At 58.2% G+C, this 21267-nt stretch overlaps 1 protein-coding gene across 1 annotated transcript in view; it reads right to left on the bottom strand.

Annotated features, from left to right (window-relative positions):
• Positions 1–21267, bottom strand: part of NFATC1 (nuclear factor of activated T cells 1) — a 70012-nt gene that overhangs the window by 37492 nt on the left and 11253 nt on the right. Inside the window, exon 4 of the mRNA XM_054381943.1 lies at positions 12376–12535. Within this exon, the coding sequence (XP_054237918.1) occupies positions 12376–12535 (160 nt within the window). The remainder of the gene's footprint in view (positions 1–12375; positions 12536–21267) is intronic.

Genomic DNA, 21267 nt, shown 5'->3' with positions numbered 1-21267 from the left:
TCAGCACCACCCACCTACCCCTGCAGCTGGACACAGCACCACGGACACTCAGCACCACCCACCTACCCCTGCACCTGGACACAGCACCACGGACACTCAGCACCACCCACCTACCCCTGCAGCTGAGCACAGCACCACAGACACTCAGCACCACGGACAAACTCAGCACCAGAAACAGGACTCAGCACCGGGGGACACCCTCCCACGTACCCCTGCAGCTGAGGCACAGCACCACGGGAGACTCAGCACCAGGGCAGAGCACCCGGCACCAGGGACAGCACTCAGCACCGGGGGACAGCACACTCATCCACGTAGCCCTGCAGCTGGGGCACAGCCCCGGGGGACACTCAGCACCAGGGACAGCACCCGGCATCAGGGGACAGGACACCCATCCAGCTACCCCTGCAGCTGCGGGGACAGCACCACGGGACAGCACCCAGCACCAGCCGACATTCACTCACCACCAGGGGACACCCAGCGCCAGGGCACACCCAGCGCCAGGCCTGGGCACGGCCAGGAGCCCCTGGAACATTTACAAGCACGCCCCCGTTCCCCCTTGCCCCTGCTGCAGTGTTGGTGCCCGGAGCACCTCAGGCAGTTCAGCCTGGGCCAGCTGCGGAGCTGCCTCTGGAGTGCTCCTCAGCCAAGTCCCACAGAGCCAGTCACAGGGACTTCAGGTCGGCAAAGGCCCTCAGGGTCACCAAAGTCAACCTCCCATGCAGCCAGGGCTGAGAGAGGCAAACTGCTGCAGCCTGCAGGTGGGGAGGGCACAGCTCACCCAGCCCTGAGCTCCCCAGGCCACCCCTTGGGACACAGATTGGGGTGGAAGGGACCCTCCAGGGGCACCTTGTCCCACCCCCTGCACTCAGCAGGGACATCCTCCCCTACAGCAGGTTGCTCACAGCCTTCTCCAGCATCCCCTTGAACATCTCCAGGCCTGGGGCCTCAACCCCCTCCCTGGGCAACCTGCTGCAGTGTTCCAGCAGCCTCCTGCTGCACAACTTGTTCCTCACATCCAATCTCCATCTGCTCTGCTCTCATTTCAAACCATTGCCCCTGGTGTTGTCCCTGCAGCCCTTTGGGAGCAGTCCCTCTGCAGCCTGCTTGGAGCCCCTGCAGGTCCTGGCAGGCAGCTCTGAGGTCTGCCTGGAGCCTTCTCCTCTCCAGGCTGCACACCCTCAGCTCCCTCAGACACTTACAGAAGGCAGTTTGGAGGAAATGACCTCTAAGGTCTGTTTCAACCTCAACAGCTCTGTGGTTCCATGGTTTCTAGAGCAGTTGGACCTGATGACCTCAAAGGTCTCTTCCAACCCCAGCAGCTGATTCCATGGCTCTACCACCAGTGCCATGCTGCAAGAAGAGGGTCTTCTGCCCTTCACCCCCACAGGTGAAGGCCCCACAGGCCAGCAGCCTGGGGCAGCCCCCACCAGGCCCCCTGCCTGGCTGCCCTGGCTGGGCACTGCTTCCCTGGGGGCTTGAAGGGTGACCTGGACTGGGCCCAGGCTGCTCTCAGCTCCTGTAGAGGTGTCCAGGGATGGCTGTGCCCTGGGGGATGGCTGTGCCCTGGGGGATGGCTGTGCCCAGTGGTGGCTGTGCCCTGGGGGATTGCTGTGGCCTGGGGGGTGGCTGTGGCCTGGGGGGTGGCTGTGGCCTGGGGGATGGCTGTGCCCAGCGGTGGCTGTGCCCTAGGGCTGGCTGTGCCCCAGCAGCACCCAGGCCCGCAGGGCACAGGCTGAGTGTGATGCAGCAGCTGACGCCACCTGTGTGCCACGTCATGGGCAGAGCGTTTTCAGGGAGAGGGCACAGGAAAGGCAGCAGGGCTCAGGTCACCAGGCTGCTGAGGGCTTAAAAATAGAGCCAGGGGTAACCCAAGCCCAGCCTGGCAGCCCTGGGCAGCTCCTGTGCCAAGGTGCCCGCAGGCTGCACTCAGCACAGCCAGGAGGCCGCAGCTGGTGGCCTTCACCTGGGCTCTGCTGTGCCAGCCAGGGACTGTCCAGCTGCACTTGGCTGCTGCCCTACCTCAGAGCCTGCTGCTGAGCCTCAGGGTTTGCTTTTGATAGGACCCCATGAGACCTCCAAGATCATGGAGTGCAACTACCAGCCCCACACCACCGTGGCCACCAAATCCTGTGCCCAGGTGCCATGGCCATGACCTCGAAGATCATCCAGACCAACACCACCATGGTCACCAAACCCTGTCCCCAAGTGCCATCTCCACAGGTTTCTTGCACCCAGAACCCCAAACTGCTGTAATATCCAAAGCTGCTCCGCAGCTCCATCTCAGCTGCTTTCCTCCTGCCAAGGGCCGAGCCTGGGCACAGGGTGGGGGGTGGAGAGGGGCAGCAGGGGCCAGGTTTGATGTGGCACTTGGGCTCCACCTCAGCAGGGCAGCACCAGGGCAGCACCAAGGTGAGGACAGAGCCCTGCAGGCCTGGCAGCTGCACAGAGGCTGTGAGCAGTGACTGAGCTGAGGCTGCCTCCAGCCTCCTCCCAGAGCAGCAGCAGCCTCTGCAGTGTGGCTCCAGCACAGGCAGGAGACCTCCTGCCCCAGGCAGCTCCCTGGCCCTTTGAACCACAGCCCAAAGTGCCATGGCCAGGACCTCTGAGACCATCAACCCAGCACCACCAAGTCCACCAAACCATGGCCCAAAGTGCCATGGCCACGACCTCTAAAGATCATTGAGTCCAACCATCAGCCTGAGACCACCATGTCCCCAGGTGCCATGGCCACAGCATCCTTGAGGGAACTCCACCACCTCCCTGGGCAGCCAGTGCCAGCCCCTGACCATTCGTGTCAGGCTGAAGTCCTTCCTCCCCTCTCTCCTCCTTCCTCCCCTCCCTCCTCTTTCCTCCCTGCTCCTGGGAGGCCTCTTCCTCCTCAGCAGCAGCTGGAGAGCAGCAGAGGAGCTGCTGGCAGGAGGCACCCCTGGGACCAGAACACCTGGGCAGTCCTTGCTGCTGTGCTGTGCTGCCATGAGGCCAAGTAGATGTCCTCCCCCCAGTGCTGCTGCCTGACCAGGCTGCCCTGCCCCTTGCTGGCAGTGAGCAGAGGCAGCTGCGGTCCCTCTGCACCCCCAGCCAGTTCCTGCTGACCCTCTGCACACCCAGCCAGACCCTGCTGACCCTCTGCACCCCTAGCCAGGTCCTGCTGACCCTCTGCACCCCCAGCCAGACTCTGCTGCCCCTCTGCACACCCAGCCAGGTCCTGCTGCCTCTCTGCACCCCCAGCCAGGTCCTGCTGCCCCTCTGCACCCCCAGCCAGACCCTGCTGACCCTCTGCACACCCAGCCAGGTCCTGCTGACCCTCTGCACACCCAGCCAGACCCTGCTGACCCTCTGCACACCCAGCCAGGCCCTGCTGCCCCTCTGCACACCCAGCCAGGTCCTGCTGACCCTCTGCACACCCAGCCAGACCCTGCTGACCCTCTGCACCCCCAGCCAGGTCCTGCTGCCTCTCTGCACCCCCAGCCAGGTCCTGCTGACCCTCTGCACCCCCAGCCAGGCTCTGCTGCCCCTCTGCACACCCAGCCAGGTCCTGCTGCCTCTCTGCACCCCCAGCCAGGTCCTGCTGCCCCTCTGCACCCCCAGCCAGACCCTGCTGACCCTCTGCACACCCAGCCAGACCCTGCTGACCCTCTGCACACCCAGCCAGGCCCGGCTGCCTCTCTGCACCCCCAGCCAGACCCTGCTGACCCTCTGCACACCCAGCCAGGTCCTGCTGCCCCTCTGCACACCCAGCCAGACCCTGCTGCCCCTCTGCACACCCAGCCAGACCCTGCTGACCCTCTGCACACCCAGCCAGGCCCTGCTGACCCTCTGCACCCCCAGCCAGACCCTGCTGACCCTCTGCACCCCCAGCCAGACCCTGCTGACCCTCTACACACCCAGCCAGGTCCTGCTGACCCTCTGCACCCCCAGCCAGACCCTGCTGACCCTCTGCACACCCAGCCAGGTCCTGCTGCCTCTCTGTACCCCCAGCCAGGTCCTGCTGCCCCTCTGCACCCCCAGCCAGACCCTGCTGACCCTCTGCACACCCAGCCAGGTCCTGCTGCCCCTCTGCACACCCAGCCAGACCCTGCTGCCCCTCTGCACCCCCAGCCAGACCCTGCTGACCCTCTGCACACCCAGCCAGACCCTGCTGACCCTCTGCACCCCCAGCCAGGTCCTGCTGACCCTCTGCACACCCAGCCAGACCCTGCTGACCCTCTGCACACCCAGCCAGGTCCTGCTGCCTCTCTGCACCCCCAGCCAGGTCCTGCTGACCCTCTGCACCCCCAGCCAGACTCTGCTGCCTCTCTGCACACCCAGCCAGGCCCTGCTGACCCTCTGCACCCCCAGCCAGGTCCTGCTGACCCTCTGCACCCCCAGCCAGACCCTGCTGACCCTCTGCACACCCAGCCAGGCCCTGCTGACCCTCTGCACACCCAGCCAGGTCCTGCTGACCCTCTGCACACCCAGCCAGGTCCTGCTGCCCCTCTGCACACCCAGCCAGACCCTGCTGCCCCTCTGCACACCCAGCCAGACCCTGCTGACCAGCTCCCTGAGCTTTCATAGCCAGCCCAAAGCCACATCTCCATCAGGCTGCTGCCTTCAGACCCCAGGCTGTGGCCCAGGCCACCACCCAGGGCAGGGACAGGAAGATCTGAAGGCTTCAAAGCCAACTGGGTGAGCAGCCTGGGCTGGTGGAAGGTGTCCCTGCCCCTGGCTGGGGCTTGGAACTGGATTGATCTTCAAGGTCCCTCCCAGCCCAGCCCATGCTGTGAGTCACACCCAAGCCTGATTTGGGTACCTGAAGCCACAAAGCCAACCTTGGTCCCGGGGAACTGTTGAGAGCTTCAAGCTTGGTGGCCCCAGGGACACTAATTAAGCTGTCCAGTGGCCAAGGGCCAGGCCAGGTGGTTCCAGACAGCAGGGTCTAGCCAGCCTGGCTGCCTTCAGAGGCAGGCTGAAGGTGTGACCTGCCTGAGCTGCTTCAGATCTTCCCACCAGAGCACAACCCCCAGATCCCCAAGCTGCCCTAATTAGAGGGGAAACTGAGGCAGGCAGCTCGGGCCAGCCAGCTGCAGCCAGCCCCAGAGCACAGAGCTGCCCTGCAACCCAGCTGGGACACAGCCAAGGCTGCTCCAGCACCCCAGCAACCCTGGCCAAGGAGACATGGAGCAGGGCTGCTGGGAGGAGACCCCTGCCAGGGCAGTGCCCACCCAGACTCCCCCTGCCCTGCCCTTCACCAGCAGGCTCCTGGGGGCCCAGAGCCCCTCACAGAGCTTCCCAGCCCCTTGCAGTCATAAGGTGGTGGAGCTGTTGGGGTTGGAAAAGTCTTCTGAGAGCAGAGGAAGATCTTCAGCACCAGGGTGGGGGAGACACTGGCAGAGGCTGCCCAGGGAGGCTGTGATGTGCCCTCCCTGGCGTGTTCAAGGGCAGGCTGGATAAGGGCTGGGGGGAGGGGGCTGGAGCTGGATGGTCTTGAAGGTCCCTTCCAAACCAACCCAATCTGTGATTCTGTGATGCCAAGGCCAACTACCAGCCCAGCACCACCATGGCCACCTAACCCTGGCCCCAAGTGCCATGGCCACAGGTTCCATGACACCTGCAGGGGTGGGGATTCCACCACCACCTCCCTGGGCAGCCTGTGCCAGTCCCTCACCACTCTTGCTTCTTCCTCTCCTTCCATCACCTGAGACTGGGCAGCAGAGCCCAACCCCCACCTGGCTCTAGCCTCCTCTCAGGAGCTGCAGAGAGCAATGAGGTCTCCCTCAGCCTCCTCTGCTCCACACTGCACACCCCCAGCTCCCTCAGCCCTGCTCTGCAGACCCTTCCCCACCTTGGCTGCCCCTCTCTGGCCCAGCTCCATGCCCTCAGTGCCCTCCATGGAAGGGGGAGGTGCAGGCCCTTGGGGCACAGAAGGCAGGGAGGCTGCTCTGGGAGGCAGGGCAGGTGGGAGCTGCTCTGGGAGCCCCAAGGAGCTGCTCTGGGAGCCCAAAAGGAGCTGCTCTGGGAGCCCCAAGGAGCTGCTCTGGGAGCCCCAAGGAGCTGCTCTGGGAGCCCCAAGGAGCTGCTCTGGGAGCCCCAAAGGAATTGCTCTGGGAGCCCCAAGGAGCTGATCTGGGAGCCCCAAGGAGCTGCTCTGGGAGCCCAAAGGAGCTGCTCTTGGAGCCCCAAAGGAGCTGCTCTGGGAGCCCCAAAGGAATTGCTCTGGGAGCCCCAAGGAGCTGATCTGGGAGCCCAAAGGAGCTGCTCTGGGAGCCCCAAGGACCTGCTCTGGGAGCCCAAAGGAGCTGCTCTGGGAGCCCCAAAGGAGCTGCTCTTGGAGCCCCAAAGGAGCTGCTCTGGGAGCCCAAAGGAGCTGATCTGGGAGCCCAAAGGAGCCACCCTCACTAAAACCATGCTGGGAGCTCCTCCTTCCTCCCACCCCCAGCAAGCAGGCAGCCTCCAGAACCAGTCCAGCAGCTTCCCAGCCAGCCCAGGGCTGCACCACACACGGAAATCATCTCCATGGCAATCACTAAAACAGCAGCAACCATCACCCTGCAGTGGTAGTGGCACCTCTGCCCCTCCTGAGCTGCCAGGTCCCTTCCACCCCATTCCCTGATTCTATGATCCTTGAGGTCCCTTCCACCCCATTCCCTGATTCTATGATCTCTGAGGTCCCTTCCAACCCATTCCATGATTATCACTGATCCCTGAGGCCCCTTCCACCCCATTCCCTGATTCTGTGACCCTGCAGCCTTGCTTTGGGGCCAGGGCAAGCAAACTCCTAACCCCCCAAGGAACCAAAGGCTTGGCACAAAGCAAACCCAGGAGCTGCTCTGCTTTATGGGGCACTGAAACCTGAAACATGAGCCCCAGCTGCTTCCCAAGGGGCTGCCAAAGCTGCCTGCAACCTGGAGCAGATTTACTACCTGCTCACTGCTGCCACTGCAGCTGCTGGAGAAACAGCAAGGAGGGAGGGAAGGAGGGAAGGATCTGGAGCTGCTCTTCCCAAGGCAAGAACTGCTGCAGCCCTGCTGGTGCTAGGAGCTGCAGCCAGCCTCTGAGTAATCTGAGCCCACACTCTCCACTGGCTCAGGACTGTCAGCTGAGAGCCCAGCCTGGGGTCACAGCCCTGCCTGGGGTCACAGCCCTGCTCAGGGTCACAGCATCCTGCTCGGGGTCACAGCCCTGCTCAGGGTCACAGCCGTGCCTGGGGTCACAGCACAGCCTGGGGTCACAGCACTGCCTGGGGTCACAGCACTGCCTGGGGTCACAGCACTGCTCGGGGTCACAGCACTGCCTGGGGTCACAGCCCTGCCTGGGGTCACAGCACTGCTCGGGGTCACAGCACTGCCTGGGGTCACAGCACTGCCTGTGGTCACAGCACTGCTCGGGGTCACAGCACTGCCTGGGGTCACAGCACTGCCTGGGGTCACAGCACAGCCTGGGGTCACAGCACTGCTCGGGGTCACAGCACAGCCTGGGGTCACAGCCCTGCCTGGGGTCACAGCACAGCCTGGGGTCACAGCACAGCCTGGGGTCACAGCACTGCCTGGGGTCACAGCACAGCCTGGGGTCACAGCACTGCTCGGGGTCACAGCACAGCCTGGGGTCACAGCACAGCCTGGGGTCACAGCACTGCCTGGGGTCACAGCACAGCCTGGGGTCACAGCATCCTGCTCCTGGCTGCTGCCCATCTGCCTCCTGCTCCCAGCAGAGCTCCAGCTGCACAGATGCAGGCAGTAAGCTCAGCCTGCCTGCAAGGAGGCCACCAAAGCCTCCCTGCCTGCCTCTGCTGGAGGTTCTCTGCTGCCAGCTGCAGCCTGCACAGCCTGCTCTGTCCCCCCGGAGGGGAGGGTCCTGGTCCCCTCTGTGGGAGGGGAATGCTGCCCCCAGAGAGGCAGTGCCTGGGGCAGGACCAAGCTGAGTCCCAGCTCAGCCATGAGCAGTCACTCAGGGAAGGGGGAAGCAGCCAGCAGGAGTTTTCCACACCCAGCAGGGTTTTTCCACATCCACTCCTCTTGCTCAGGTGTCAGATGGCCATGAGCTGGAGCCAGCTCCTGCCAGGGCCTCTGAGGGACCCAGCAGCAGTGGCAGCCCTGCTGGGGACAACACCCTGGAGGACCCCTACCAGGAAAAGCACCGAGGCACAGAGTCACTGTGGGGTGGAAAGGACCTCTGAGAGCACTGAGTGCTCCCAGCACTGCCAGGCCACCCCTGAACCATGGCCCTCAGCATCACAGCCTCAGGGCTTCTCCAAGGATGGGGCCTCCAATCCTCAGCTCCAGGTAGCTGAGGAGTCCCAGGCTGTGCACTTCAGCAGCAGCCAAGGGCACTGCTCTGTCTGCAAGGGTCTTCCTCTCAGCTTCCTTAACCCCTCAGCTCCTTCTTGCCATCAGTGGTGGCTTCCTTAACCCCTCAGCTCCTTCTTGCCATCAGTGGTGGCTTCCTTAACCCCTCAGCTCCTTCCTGAACACCTCTTTCTCCTTCAGCTCTCCTCTCTCCCTCCCACCTTGCCTCCTGTGTGTCTGCCCAGCCCTACTCCTCAGGCCCCTGGCTCTTTGTGAGGCCATGTGCAGGAGAAGTGGCTCTGCCAAGCTGGGAGATGTTCACACACCAAGTCCCAGCTGCATCTGTAGCTTGCTGAGCTGGCTGCTGACCCCCCCAAGGTACAGCAGTTTGGAATCATGGAGTTGTTTGGGTTGGAGAAGCCCTCTGAGATCATCCAGTCCAGCCATCAGTCCAGCACCACCATGGCCACCAAATCCTGTCCCCAAGAGCCACGGCCATGACCTCCAAGATCACCCAATCCAACCATCAGCACACCACCACCATGGCCACCAAACCCTGGCCCCAAGTGCCAAGGCCACACCAGGGATGGTGACTCCACCACCTCCATGGGCAGCTGTCTCAGTCCCTGGCCACTCTGGCAATGATGTGGAGATAGAGCAAAGAACTGAGGCAGCAGCTGCTGGAGACAAGAGCTGGACCCTTGCTAGTCAGGAGAGGGTTCAGAAGCCCAAAGCTGTGCCTCAGAGACTTTGAAACCTAGACCCAAAGTGCCTGGCTGGTGGGTACAGGGCACTTGGGGCCACGGTTGGATGGCTGTAGGGAGCCCTTAGAGCAGAGGAGTCTCAGGAGAGCTGGGGAGGGACTTTGGACAAGGGCTGGGAGGGACAGGACAAGGGACAATGGCTTTGAGCTGGGAGAGGGGAGATTGAGACTGGAGATGAGGAAGAAATTGTTTAGAGTGAGGCTGGGGAGATGCTGGCACAGGTTGCCTAGGGAGGCTGTGGATGTCCCCTCCCTGGAGGTGTTCAGGGCCAAGCTGGATGAGGTCTGGAGCAAGCTGGGCTGGTGGGAGGCTGAAGATGATCACCTTGTTCCACCCCCCTGCCAGGGCTGGGTGTCCATGGCAGGGGGGTTAGAGCTGGATGACCTTCAAGATCCCTTCCAACCCAACCCATTCCATGACCTTCCAGGTGCCTTCCAACCCAACCCATTCTAGGATTCTGTGACCCTGAAGCTCCAGGAGGAACACAACTCCTGGCTGGTTCTGCTGAACTGCACAGAAAAGCAAAACCCTTCAGAGGCCTTTTCCTGCCCAACCTCCCTGCCTGATGCCAGGAGTCACCCTGAAGAGCATTCCTGGCATCTGTTGGGCCAAACCCTGGCTGCTGCCCATGAGCCCTGCTCACAGGCTTCTGTGTGCATCTCAGGGTTGGATTTTCTCCCAGGCTCCCCTGGCAGCAGCTCCTCAGCCCTGCATCAAACATTCCCCAGCCTTTGGATGTTTTATCTGCCAGATGCACCACTCCCTGCTTGTAAAAATTCCACCTGGGGCAGCCAAAGTGCTACCCTGCCTCCAGAGATGCCTTCCCCACTGGAGCACCTACAGACCCTCCATCCATCACCCACTGCTGCCAGCCCTCCCCAGGACCCCAGGCTCTGAGCTGCCAGATTGCTGCCCCCAGCCAGGGCTGGTGGAATGCAGTTCCCCAGCTCCTGCAGCTCCCCAGCACCACTCCTGGAGGGAAGCAATGGGAGGTGGCTTCAAGAGGGAGATGGCTGCAAGGCCTCCTGCAGGGAACCTCTTGGACTGGGTTGGATTCTCCTTTCCTGCAGCCACCTAACTCTGGGGGTCCTCAAGGTCAGAGCCATTGCAGCTTGCTTTCACACAAGTCAGAGGATGCTTTGGGTTGGAAAAGCTCTCTGAGACCATCCAGGCCAAACATCAGCCCAACCCCACCATGGGTACCAAACCATGTCCCTGAGTGCCATGGCCATGCCCTCTGAGCTCACCCAGCCCAACCCCACCATGGGCACCAAACCATGTCCCTAAGTGCCATGGCCACACCTTTCTGGACCACCTCCAGGCATGGTGACTCCAGCACCACCCTGGGCAGCCTGTGCCAGTGCCCAGCCATGAGCCCCTGCAGACACAGAGGTGCCAGCAGGATGCCAAGGGCCATGACTTGGCTGCTCACAGTAGTTCCACCGTTCAGCCTCCCTGGCACAGCACCCACAGCTTCTGAGCACCCACAGCCAGCTGAGGGCCCAGCGCTGCTCTGACTCAGAGCTGGCAGCACCCTGCTCCTGCGCTGGCATCACCAGAGCCACCCAGCACTGCCCAGGCCACCTCCAAGCCCAGGGCTGAGAAGGTGCCAGCCGTGAGCTCAGCAGCACTGCTCCCTGGCACTGCTCCCTTGCCAGCCCTCTGCAGTGCCCTGAGCTCGCCCAGACACTGAGCAACCAGAACAGGGCTGGCAGAGGGCACAGCCTCATACACTGCTGGGCACTCAGCACCCTGCCCGCTCCCAGGGCAAAGCTCTTCAGCCTGAGCCAGGGCACCAGCCTGGAGGAGCCCCCAGGCACAAGGGTAAGAACCTGGTCTGCAACCTTGGGCTCAAGCCACATCCTGCCCTCCTGCACCACCACCCTTGGGCACCCTTGACCCTGGCACCTTCCAGCACCTCCAAGAAGAGATGAAGCAGCAGCAAGGGAGCTGAGCCTGCCTGGCAAGTAGAGACAACCAGGTCCCAGCTGCAAGCAGAGAGACAGCAGCCTCCTGGCAGCTCTGTGGGCACCCGTGCCATGGAGGGTCCCTCCCAGTACTGACCCTGGAGGGTCCCTCCCAGTGCTGACCCTGGAGTGTCCCTTTCCAGTGACTTACTCCCCAAATTTCCTCCTCATCCTCCTCCTCTCATTTACTTCCAAGTACTTTTAAAGTCCTCCTCACTCACCCAAAAAGCACCATTCCCCTCCCCAAAGCACCATTCCCCTCCCCAAAGCATCATTCCCCTCCCCAAAGCACCATTCCCCTCTCCAAAGCACCATTCCCCTCCCCAAAGCACCATTCCCTGCCCTGCAGTTCTCCAGCACTATTCCCATTCCCTGCCCTGCAGCTCCCCAGCACCATTCCCATTCCACACCCAGCAGCTCCCCAGCACCATTCCCTGCCCTGCACACAGCCCCTGGCATGCACCCTGGCATGAACCCAAGCATCAGGAGCACCCCAGCAGTGGCTGCCACCAGCCCTGGGCTCTGCTCCAGCTCTGCCCGAGCTGTGAGTGCAGCTCTGACCAAATCCCACCAGCAGCTGAGAACTCACAGAGTGGTTTGGGTTGGAGAAGTTCTCTGAGATCCTCCAACCATCAACCCAACTCCTCCATAGCCACCTAACCCTGGCCCCAAGTGCCATAGCTACAGTTTCTTGCACACCTGCAGGGGTGGGGACTCCACCACCACCTCCCTGGGCAGCCTGTGCCAGTCCCTGACCACTCTTGCAGCCAAGAAATTTTTCCTCATCTCCAACCTAACTCTCCCCTGGCACAATTCCCTGCCTCGAGGCTCATCCCCAGCTGATGATTCATAGATTCACAGAATGGGTTGGGTTGGAAGGGACCTTCAAGCTCATCCAGTTCCAAGCCCCTGCCATGGACAGGGACATCTCCCACCAGCCCAGGTTGCTCAAGGCCTCATCCAGCCTGGCCTTGAACACCTCCAGGCAGGAGGCAGCCACAGCCTCTCCCCACCCTCACTCTAAAGAATTTCTTCCTCATTTCCAGTCTCAACCTCCCCTCTCCCAGCTCAAAGCCATTGTCCCTTGTCCTGGCACTCCCAGCCCTTGTCCAAAGTCCCTCCCCAGCTCTCCTGCAGCCTCCTTCAGGTATTGGAAGGCTGCTCCAAGGTCTGGAGCCTTCTCCAGGCTGCACAGCATCCCCTCTCCCAGACTGTCCCCACAGGGCAGGTTCCCCACCCCTCTGATCACCCTGGTGGTCCTCCTCTGGGCCTGCTCCAGCAGCCCCTTGTCCTTTGTCCCTGTCTGAGGGCAGGAACAGTTCCCCCATGCATTTTGGGGTCTGGAGAGGCAGAGGTGCTGCCCAGAGGCTCTGTGCTTGGTACCTGCACGATGGGGTGGCCCCCAGCTGATGCCTTCACTGCCCCTCTGCTGCCTTCTGTCTCGTAGTGAGCTCTGTGGTGGGACTTGGGCTGCACCTCGATGCGCAGCTCGTAGGGGCCGGAGTGAGAGGGCAGCTGCCAGTCCAGGGCAGGCAGGGATGGGCTGCAAGGGAAAGGAACACAAAAAACCTGTCAGAAACCAGCAGCCAGAGCAGCTCAGCCCCCACCACCCTGCACAGGCACCTCCCCACCAGCAGGGCAGAGGAAGTGAGCAGGTGATGGGCAGAGGAGGAAGGTTGGTGCTGCTGGGGACACAGGGGTGTCCAACCTGCAGGCAATAGGGCAAGAGGTTAGGGCACAGCTGGCCAAGATCTCAGGGTCTTGGGAGCAGAAAGAGAGAGAGGTTTTGTGCTTGGGTTTGGAAAGGGACATGAAAGTCATTACTGACTCCAGAACTAATTGCTAATACTAACCCTCTAAATAATTACTGAAATCCCATAACCAGCTGCCAATCCATCCCATAACCACCTGCCAATCCCATGACCAACTGCCAATCCATCCCATAACCAGCTGCCAATCCATCCCATAACCAGCTGCCAATCCCATAACCAGCTGCCAATCCATCCCATAACCACCTGCCAATCCATCCCATAACCAATTGCCAATCCATCCCATAACCAGCTGCCAATCCATCCCATAACCACCTGCCAATCCATCCCATAACCACCTGCCAATCCATCCTATAACCAATTGCCAATCCATCCCATAACCACCTGCCAATCCATCCCATAACCAATTGCCAATCCATCCCACAACCAGCTGCCAATCCATCCCACAACCAGCTGCCAATCCATCCCATAACCACCTGCCAATCCATCCCATAACCGTCAATCCATCCCACAACCAGCTGCCAACCCAAATCCCATAAATAATTGCTAAAATTCCATAACCAGTTGGTCATAGTAATTCCATAACCAATTGCTGATAATCCCATGAAAAATTGCTAATACCAATTCAATAACCAATTCCTAATCCAAATCCCATAACCAACTGCTTATACTAATCCTATAACTAATTCCTAATCCCATAACCAATTTCTAATACTAGTCCCATAACCAATCCCTAAACCCATAACCAGCTCCTTATACTAATCCCATGACCAATTCCAACTTCCATAACCAATTGCTAATAATCCCATGACCTATGGCTAATACTAATACCAATCCCATAACCAATTCCTAATACCAATCCAAATCCCACGACCAATGGTTAATACCAATCCCAACCCCACAACCAATTCCCAATATTAATCCCAGTCCCATGACCAATTCCTAATATTATTCCAGGAAGGATCTGGAGGGGCTGGAAGGTGTCCAGAGCAGGGCCACGAGGATGAGCAGAGGGCTGGAGCTGCTCTGCTCTGAGGACAGACTGAGAGAGTTGGGGTTGTGCAGTCTGCAGAGGAGAAGGCTCCCGGGAGACCTTCTGGTGGCCTTCCAGGATCTGAAGGGGGCTCCAAGAAAGCTGGGGAGGGACTTTTGAGGGTGTCAGGTGGGGACAGGACCAAAGGGAATGGAGCAAACTAGAAATGGGGAGATTCAGATTGGATGTTAGGAAGAAATTCTTCCCTATGAGGGTGGTGAGAGACTGGCAGAGGTTGCCCAGGGAGGTGGTGGAAGCCTCATCCCTGGAGGTTTCTGCAGCCAGGCTGGAGGTGGCTGTGAGCAACCTGCTGTGGTGTGAGGTGTCCCTGCCCATGGCAGGAGGGTTGGGACTGGCTGAGCCTTGAGCTCCCTTCCAGCCCAGACAGTTCTGTGAATTCTATAACCTCTAATAACAATAACTGCACAACTAACTCCTCATAATTCTAGGACTCCTAACAGCCCCATGGCCAATCCCTAACACCATTCCATGACCAACTCCTAACACCATTCCATGGCCAAACCTAAGACCATTCCATAACCAACTCCTAACACTATTCCATAACCAACCCCTAACACCATTCCATAACCAACCCCTAACACCATTCCATAACCAACCCCTAATACCATTCCATGACCAACTCCTAACACCATTCCATAACCAATTCCTAACACCATTCCATAACCAACCCCTAACACCATTCCATGGCCAACCCCTAACACCATTCCATAACCAACCCCTAATACCATTCCATGACCAACTCCTAACACCATTCCATAACCAATTCCTAACACCATTCCATGGCCAACCCCTAACACCACTCCATGGCCAACCCCTAACACCACTCCATGACCAACCCCTAACACCATTCCATGACCAACTCCTAACACCATTCCATAACCAACTCCTAACACCATTCCATAACCAACCCTTAACACCATTCCATAACCAACTCCTAACACCATTCCATAACCAACCTCAAACACCATTCCATCACCAACTCCTAACACCATTCCATGACCAACTCCTAACACCATTCCATGGCCAACTCCTAACACCATTCATGATCAACCCCAAACACCATTCCATGACCAACTCCTAACACCATTCCATGACCAACTCCTAACACTATTCCATAACCAACTTCTAACACCATTCCATAACCAACCCCTAACACCATTCCATGACCAACCCCTAACACCATACCATAACCAACTCCTATCACCATTCCATAACCAAATCCTAACACCATTCCATAACCAACCCCTAACACCATTCCATGACCAACCCCTAACACCATACCATAACCAACTCCTAACACTATTCCATAACCAGCTTCTAACACCATTCCATATCCAACCCCTAACACCATTCCATGACCAACCCCTAACACCATTCCATAACCAACTCCTAACACCATTCCATGGCCAACCCCTAACACCATTCCATGACCAACTCCTAACACCATTCCATGGCCAACCCCAAACACCATTCCATGACCAACCCTTAACACCATTCCATGACCAACTCCTAACACCATTCCATGGCCAACCCCTAACACCATTCCATGACCAACTCCTAACACCATTCCATGACCAACTCCTAACACCATTCCATAACCAATTCCTAACACCATTCCATGGCCAACCCCTAACACCACTCCATGGCCAACCCCTAACACCATTCCATGGCCAACCCCTAACACCACTCCATGGCCAACCCCTAACACCACTCCATGACCAACCCCTAACACCATTCCATGACCAACTCCTAACACCATTCCATAACCAACCCTTAACACCATTCCATAACCAACTCCTAACACCATTCCATAACCAACCTCAAACACCATTCCATCACCAACTCCTAACACCATTCCATGACCAACTCCTAACACCATTCCATGGCCAACTCCTAACACCATTCATGATCAACCCCAAACACCATTCCATGACCAACTCCTAACACCATTCCATGACCAACTCCTAACACTATTCCATAACCAACTTCTAACACCATTCCATAACCAACCCCTAACACCATTCCATGACCAACCCCTAACACCATACCATAACCAACTCCTATCACCATTCCATAACCAAATCCTAACACCATTCCATAACCAACCCCTAACACCATTCCATGACCAACCCCTAACACCATACCATAACCGACTCCTAACACTATTCCATAACCAGCTTCTAACACCATTCCATATCCAACCCCTAACACCATTCCATGACCAACCCCTAACACCATTCCATAACCAACTCCTAACACCATTCCATGGCCAACCCCTAACACCATTCCATGACCAACTCCTAACACCATTCCATGGCCAACCCCAAACACCATTCCATGACCAACCCTTAACACCATTCCATGACCAACTCCTAACACCATTCCATGGCCAACCCCTAACACCATTCCATGACCAACTCCTAACACCATTCCATGACCAACCCCTAATACCATTCCATGGCCAACCCCTAACACCATTCCATGGCCAACTCCTAACACCATTCATGACCAACCCCAAACACCATTCCATGACCAACTCCTAACACCATTCCATGACCAACTCCTAACACTATTCCATAACCAACTTCTAACACCATTCCATAACCAACCCCTAACACCATTCCATGACCAACCCCTAACACCATACCATAACCAACTCCTAACACCATTCCATAACCAAATCCTAACACCATTCCATAACCAACCCCTAACACCATTCCATGACCAACCCCTAACACCATTCCATGACCAACTCCTAACACCATTCCATGGCCAACCCCTAACACCATTCCATGACCAACTCCTAACACCATTCCATGACCAACCCCTAACACCATTCCATAACCAACCCCTAACACCATTCCATGACCAACCCCTAACACCATTCCATGACCAACTCCTAACACCATTCCATGGCCAACCCCAAACACCATTCCATCACCAACCCTTAACACCATTCCATGACCAACTCCTAACACCATTCCATGGCCAACCCCTAACACCATTCCATAACCAACTCCTAACACCATTCCATAACCAACTCCTAACACAATTCCATAACCAACTCCTAACACCATTCCATGACCAACTCCTAACAGCAGCCCCACAACCAATTCCATCTCCTGAGGACAAAATTCAGCAGCCCCCAGTCCCCATTCCAAGCCCCCCCCAGCTGTGTGGCAGAGCCGCAGGGGCACCCAATCAACCCCCGCTGGATGGTGCCAGCCCAGGAGCTCACCTGCCCCATCCCAGCCTGCTAACTAATGGCACTTTTCCTGTTGGAGGAAGCGGAGGGCGCACGCAGGGGCTGGGGCTGCCAGAGGTGTTTCCTACTCTGGCTTTATCTGCCCCTGCACCTCATTTCCTGCAGCCATAGCTGACCACAGGGAAAGGGTCCCCCAGCAAAGGGGGCAACCAGACCTACAGGTGAACCTCAGCAGCATGGGGAGCCCCAAGCCACCTCTGCCAGCCAGGAGCAGGCAGAGGGGACGAGAGCCTCCAAACAAAGGTCAAGAAGAGCAATCAAAGGTCCCCACACAGTCTTCCTATGGCTCTGTTTCCCTCAGACCTGACTTTCCTCCTGCTGGAAACCTGTCCCCTGCCTGCTGTGCCACCAGAATTTCAAGGCCAGGAGGCAGCCATGGCTGGACTGCAGCCAGAGGAGTGTGGGCAGAGGACAGCAGAGGGGATTCTGCCCCTGGGCTCTGCCCTGCTCACACCTCACCTCCAGTCCTGCCTCCAGCCTTCCTGGCCCCAGCAGGAGGAGGCCACAGAGCTGCTGGAGAGAGGCCAGAGGAGGCCACAAAGATGCTGCAAGGGCTGGAGCAGCTCTGCTGGGAGCACAGGCTGAGGGAGCTGGGGGTGTGCAGCCTGCAGAGGAGAAGGCTCCAGGGGCACCTCAGAGCTGCCTGCCAGGACCTGAAGGCATCCTGCAGGAAGGGATCCTGCAGAGGGACTTTTGCTGAGGGGGTCTGGAGCCAGGCCAAGGGGGAATGGTTTGGAGCTGAGGCAGAGCAGGGGGAGGCTGGAGCTGAGGCAGAAGTTCTGCAGTGCCAGGGAGGTGAGACTCTGGCACAGGCTGCCCAGGGAGGCTGTGGCAGCCTCCTGCCTGGGGGTGCTCCAGGCCAGGCTGGATGAGGCCTTGAGCAGCTGAGTGTAGCTGAGAGGTGTCCCTGGGCATGGAGGGGAGCTTGGAGGAGCTGATCCCTGAGCTCCCTTCCAGCCTGGACCATCCTATAGTAGGTGCAGGTCTCCTCCATGCTGCTGCTCCCAAGTGTGACCCAGCAAGCCTGGTGCCAGGCTGTGGAGAGCAGGCTCCGTGGCAGCTCCATGCCACAGCCACCAGACCAAAAGGCAGATGAATTGGGATTTATTTTTGCACAGGCCAGGCCCAGGAGGTGATTAAATCAAAAGCAGATTAGCCAGGCTGGCTGCCTGCTGCCTGCTGCAGGAGGATTTGTCAAGCTGCAGGCAAAACAACAGAGAGGCAAAGGAAGAGGCTTCAGCAGCACTCTGGAGCATAGACAGCGAGGAAGCAGTGCCAGGAACTGCTGCTCAGCCCTGCAAAGGTGTTGGAGCCTCTCTGCTGTGTACTTGGGCCTTCAATCACCACTACACCTCCTGAGCTGCCCTCTTGACCAAAGCCACCTGGAAAAGAGATCTGCAAACATTTTTGTCCATACCTAGGCTGCAGTGGGAAACTGTCAGCACAACTGCTGCTCTCACACAGGCACTGACCCTGCTGGCTGGCCAAGCACCAAAGAGCTTGGAGTCATCTCCAGCCATGCCTAGCACTGCTGTCCCCAGCAGGAAGAGGACACAGAGCTGCCTGAGAGAGGTCAGAGGAGGCCACAAAGATGCTGCAAGGGCTGGAGCAGCTCTGCTGGGAGCACAGGCTGAGGGAGCTGGGGGTGTGCAGCCTGCAGAGGAGAAGGCTCCAGGGGCACCTCAGAGCTGCCTGCCAGGACCTGAAGGCATCCTGCAGGAAGGGATCCTGCAGAGGGACTTTTGCTGAGGGGGTCTGGAGCCAGGCCAAGGGGGAATGGTTTGGAGCTGAGGCAGAGCAGGGGGAGGCTGGAGCTGAGGCAGAAGTTCTGCAGTGCCAGGGTGGTGAGCACAGTGCCAGCTGTGCTCCAGCTGTTCTGCAGGAGCAAACAGGACTGCAGTTATTTGTGAGTCCTGACCTGTGCCTCCCATCCCAGCAGCTGCCTGCCTGCCATCCACCCTTGGGTGTCTCTTGGAAGAGCAAGACAGCAGCCCCCATGGCTCTGCCTCTCCCAGCCTGCCTGTGGGCAGGGAAAACCAAACCTTCCTGTTTCCCATTCCACCTCTGAGCCGCTCTGGGCAAGGCTTTTGCTCCCTTTTTCCCCTCCATTTGCACATTTCCTGTCTGACAGTTGAGCAATCCGGCTGGGAGCTGCTCACAGAGCTGCTGTGTCCCACCCCAGGCCTGGCTGCCTTCTGCTGGCCTGCAGCAGGGTTGGAATCGCTCCCAGACAACAACTCTTCATCCCAAAAAGCCACATCCAGACCTGGGATTGCCTCTGGAATTCTGCATTTGGGGGTTTAGGGAATGGACCAGACACTGCTGCTGAGGGATGGAGAGACAAGTGGCTGGGGAAGCTTCCCTGCTCCTAGAGTGGCTTGGGTTGGAAGGGACTTTGAAGACCATAGGATCATGGAATGGGCTTGGATGGAAGGGACCTTGAAGATCACAGGATCACGGAATGGGTTGGGATGGAAGGGACCTTGAAGATCCTCCAGTTCCAACCCTCCTGCCATGACCAGGGTCACCTCTCCCTAGACCTCATCCAACCTGGCCTTGAACACCTCCAGGGAGGGGGCATCCCCAGCCTGGATTTCAACCCACATGGTGCTCAAAGGAGCTGGAGAAGGGAGGTCATGAGAAAGATGCTCACAAGGATGAGTGAATGACCTGAAGAACAGGCAGGAGAAAGTGTGGAAAGGACCACATCCAACTGACAAAAATCAGCTCACTGGGAAAGGCTCCCAAGCAGCCTTGAGCCTTATGGTCCAACCACCCAATACCACCCAAAGCTGATGGACCAACCACCCAACACCACCAAGGTGATGGTCCAACCTCCCAACACCACCAAGCTGATGGTCCAACCACCCAACACCACCCAAAGCTGATGGTCCAACCTCCCAACACCACCAAGCTGATGGTCCAACCACCCAACACCACCCAAAGCTGATGGTCCAACCTCCCAACACCACCAAGCTGATGGTCCAACCTCCCAACACCACCCAAAGCTGATGGTCCCACAACCAACCAACCAGAGTCCCAAAGAGACCTCCCCCAACCAACCAACCAACCAGCAAGCCAACTGAGACCCCAACCAAGCCCCCAAGCAACCAACCAAGCAACCAAAGACCCCAAGCAACCAACCAAGCCCCAAACCAACCAAGCCCCCAAGCAGCCAAGCAAACAACCAAAGACCCCAAGCAACCAAAGGACCAACCAAACCATCCAAAGAAAGACCAAAGGCAAAACCCAAAGAAGCCAACCAAGAAACCAACAACCCCCAACGTTGAGAGCATCTGGAAGGTCCCAAATCCATGAAAAGAAGGAGAAAAGACAAAAGCAGCCTTTAATATGCCAATTTGGAAGGCAGTCTGAAGGCCTGGGGCCTGAGTGCACAACTCTTGCAGGCCTGAGTTCAGAGCTGTCACTCACAGAAGTGGAACCCCAAAAAAGCACCAGAAAAGCCCTAACCAAGTCCATTGCTGCAGCTAGAAAGCAAATGTCCTCCTGCAAGGGGTGGGCAGGTGCCAGCCACACCTGCTCTGGCTGCAAACTACGACCTCCACATGTCCAGCCCTGTGCCTGTGAGGCCAAGAACATGCAGGGATGTTGAAAGAGAGGCTGCAGCTCAAGCAAATGTGGCCTCCAACGGTTCAAAACCCTAAAGTGGTCAAGAAAATACAGCAGGGAACTTTCAAAAGCTACCAGGAACTGGGTGTCTGTCCCTGGAAGCTCCTCTCTGGGTGGCAGACCTCCTTCATGCCATACACCCAACCCTTGCTCTTCCCCCACAGCAAACTTCACTACATTTAATGCAAGTTCAAGAGCTGGAGGTGTTGGGTAGAAGGTAGGAGTTGATCATCTTGGAGGTCTTTTCCAACCTTAGTGATTCTGTGGTCTAGTGACCATGGAGGTGTTGGCTAGAACGTTGGAGCTGATGATCTGAGAGGACTTTTCTAACCTTAGTGATTCTGTAGAAGCTCAAGCAGAAGTCCTCAGGGGTATGCATGGGCCCAGACCTGCCCTGAAGAGACTAAGGACTGGGAAAAGTCTCCAAGCTCAGAGTCCTTGTAAGCAACCAGGAAAATGTAGAGGCAGAGCAAGGCTGGGCTCCTGTGAAGGTGGCCATGAATCCCCTGCTCTGGGACTTGAAAAGCCTCAAGCATAGAATCAGGGAATTGGTTGGG

Source organism: Indicator indicator, chromosome 6, assembly GCF_027791375.1.
Source record: "Indicator indicator isolate 239-I01 chromosome 6, UM_Iind_1.1, whole genome shotgun sequence".
Lineage (NCBI taxonomy): Eukaryota > Metazoa > Chordata > Aves > Piciformes > Indicatoridae > Indicator > Indicator indicator.
Note: the sequence above shows the minus strand (reverse complement) of the source record. Positions and strands in the feature narration are given on the sequence as shown.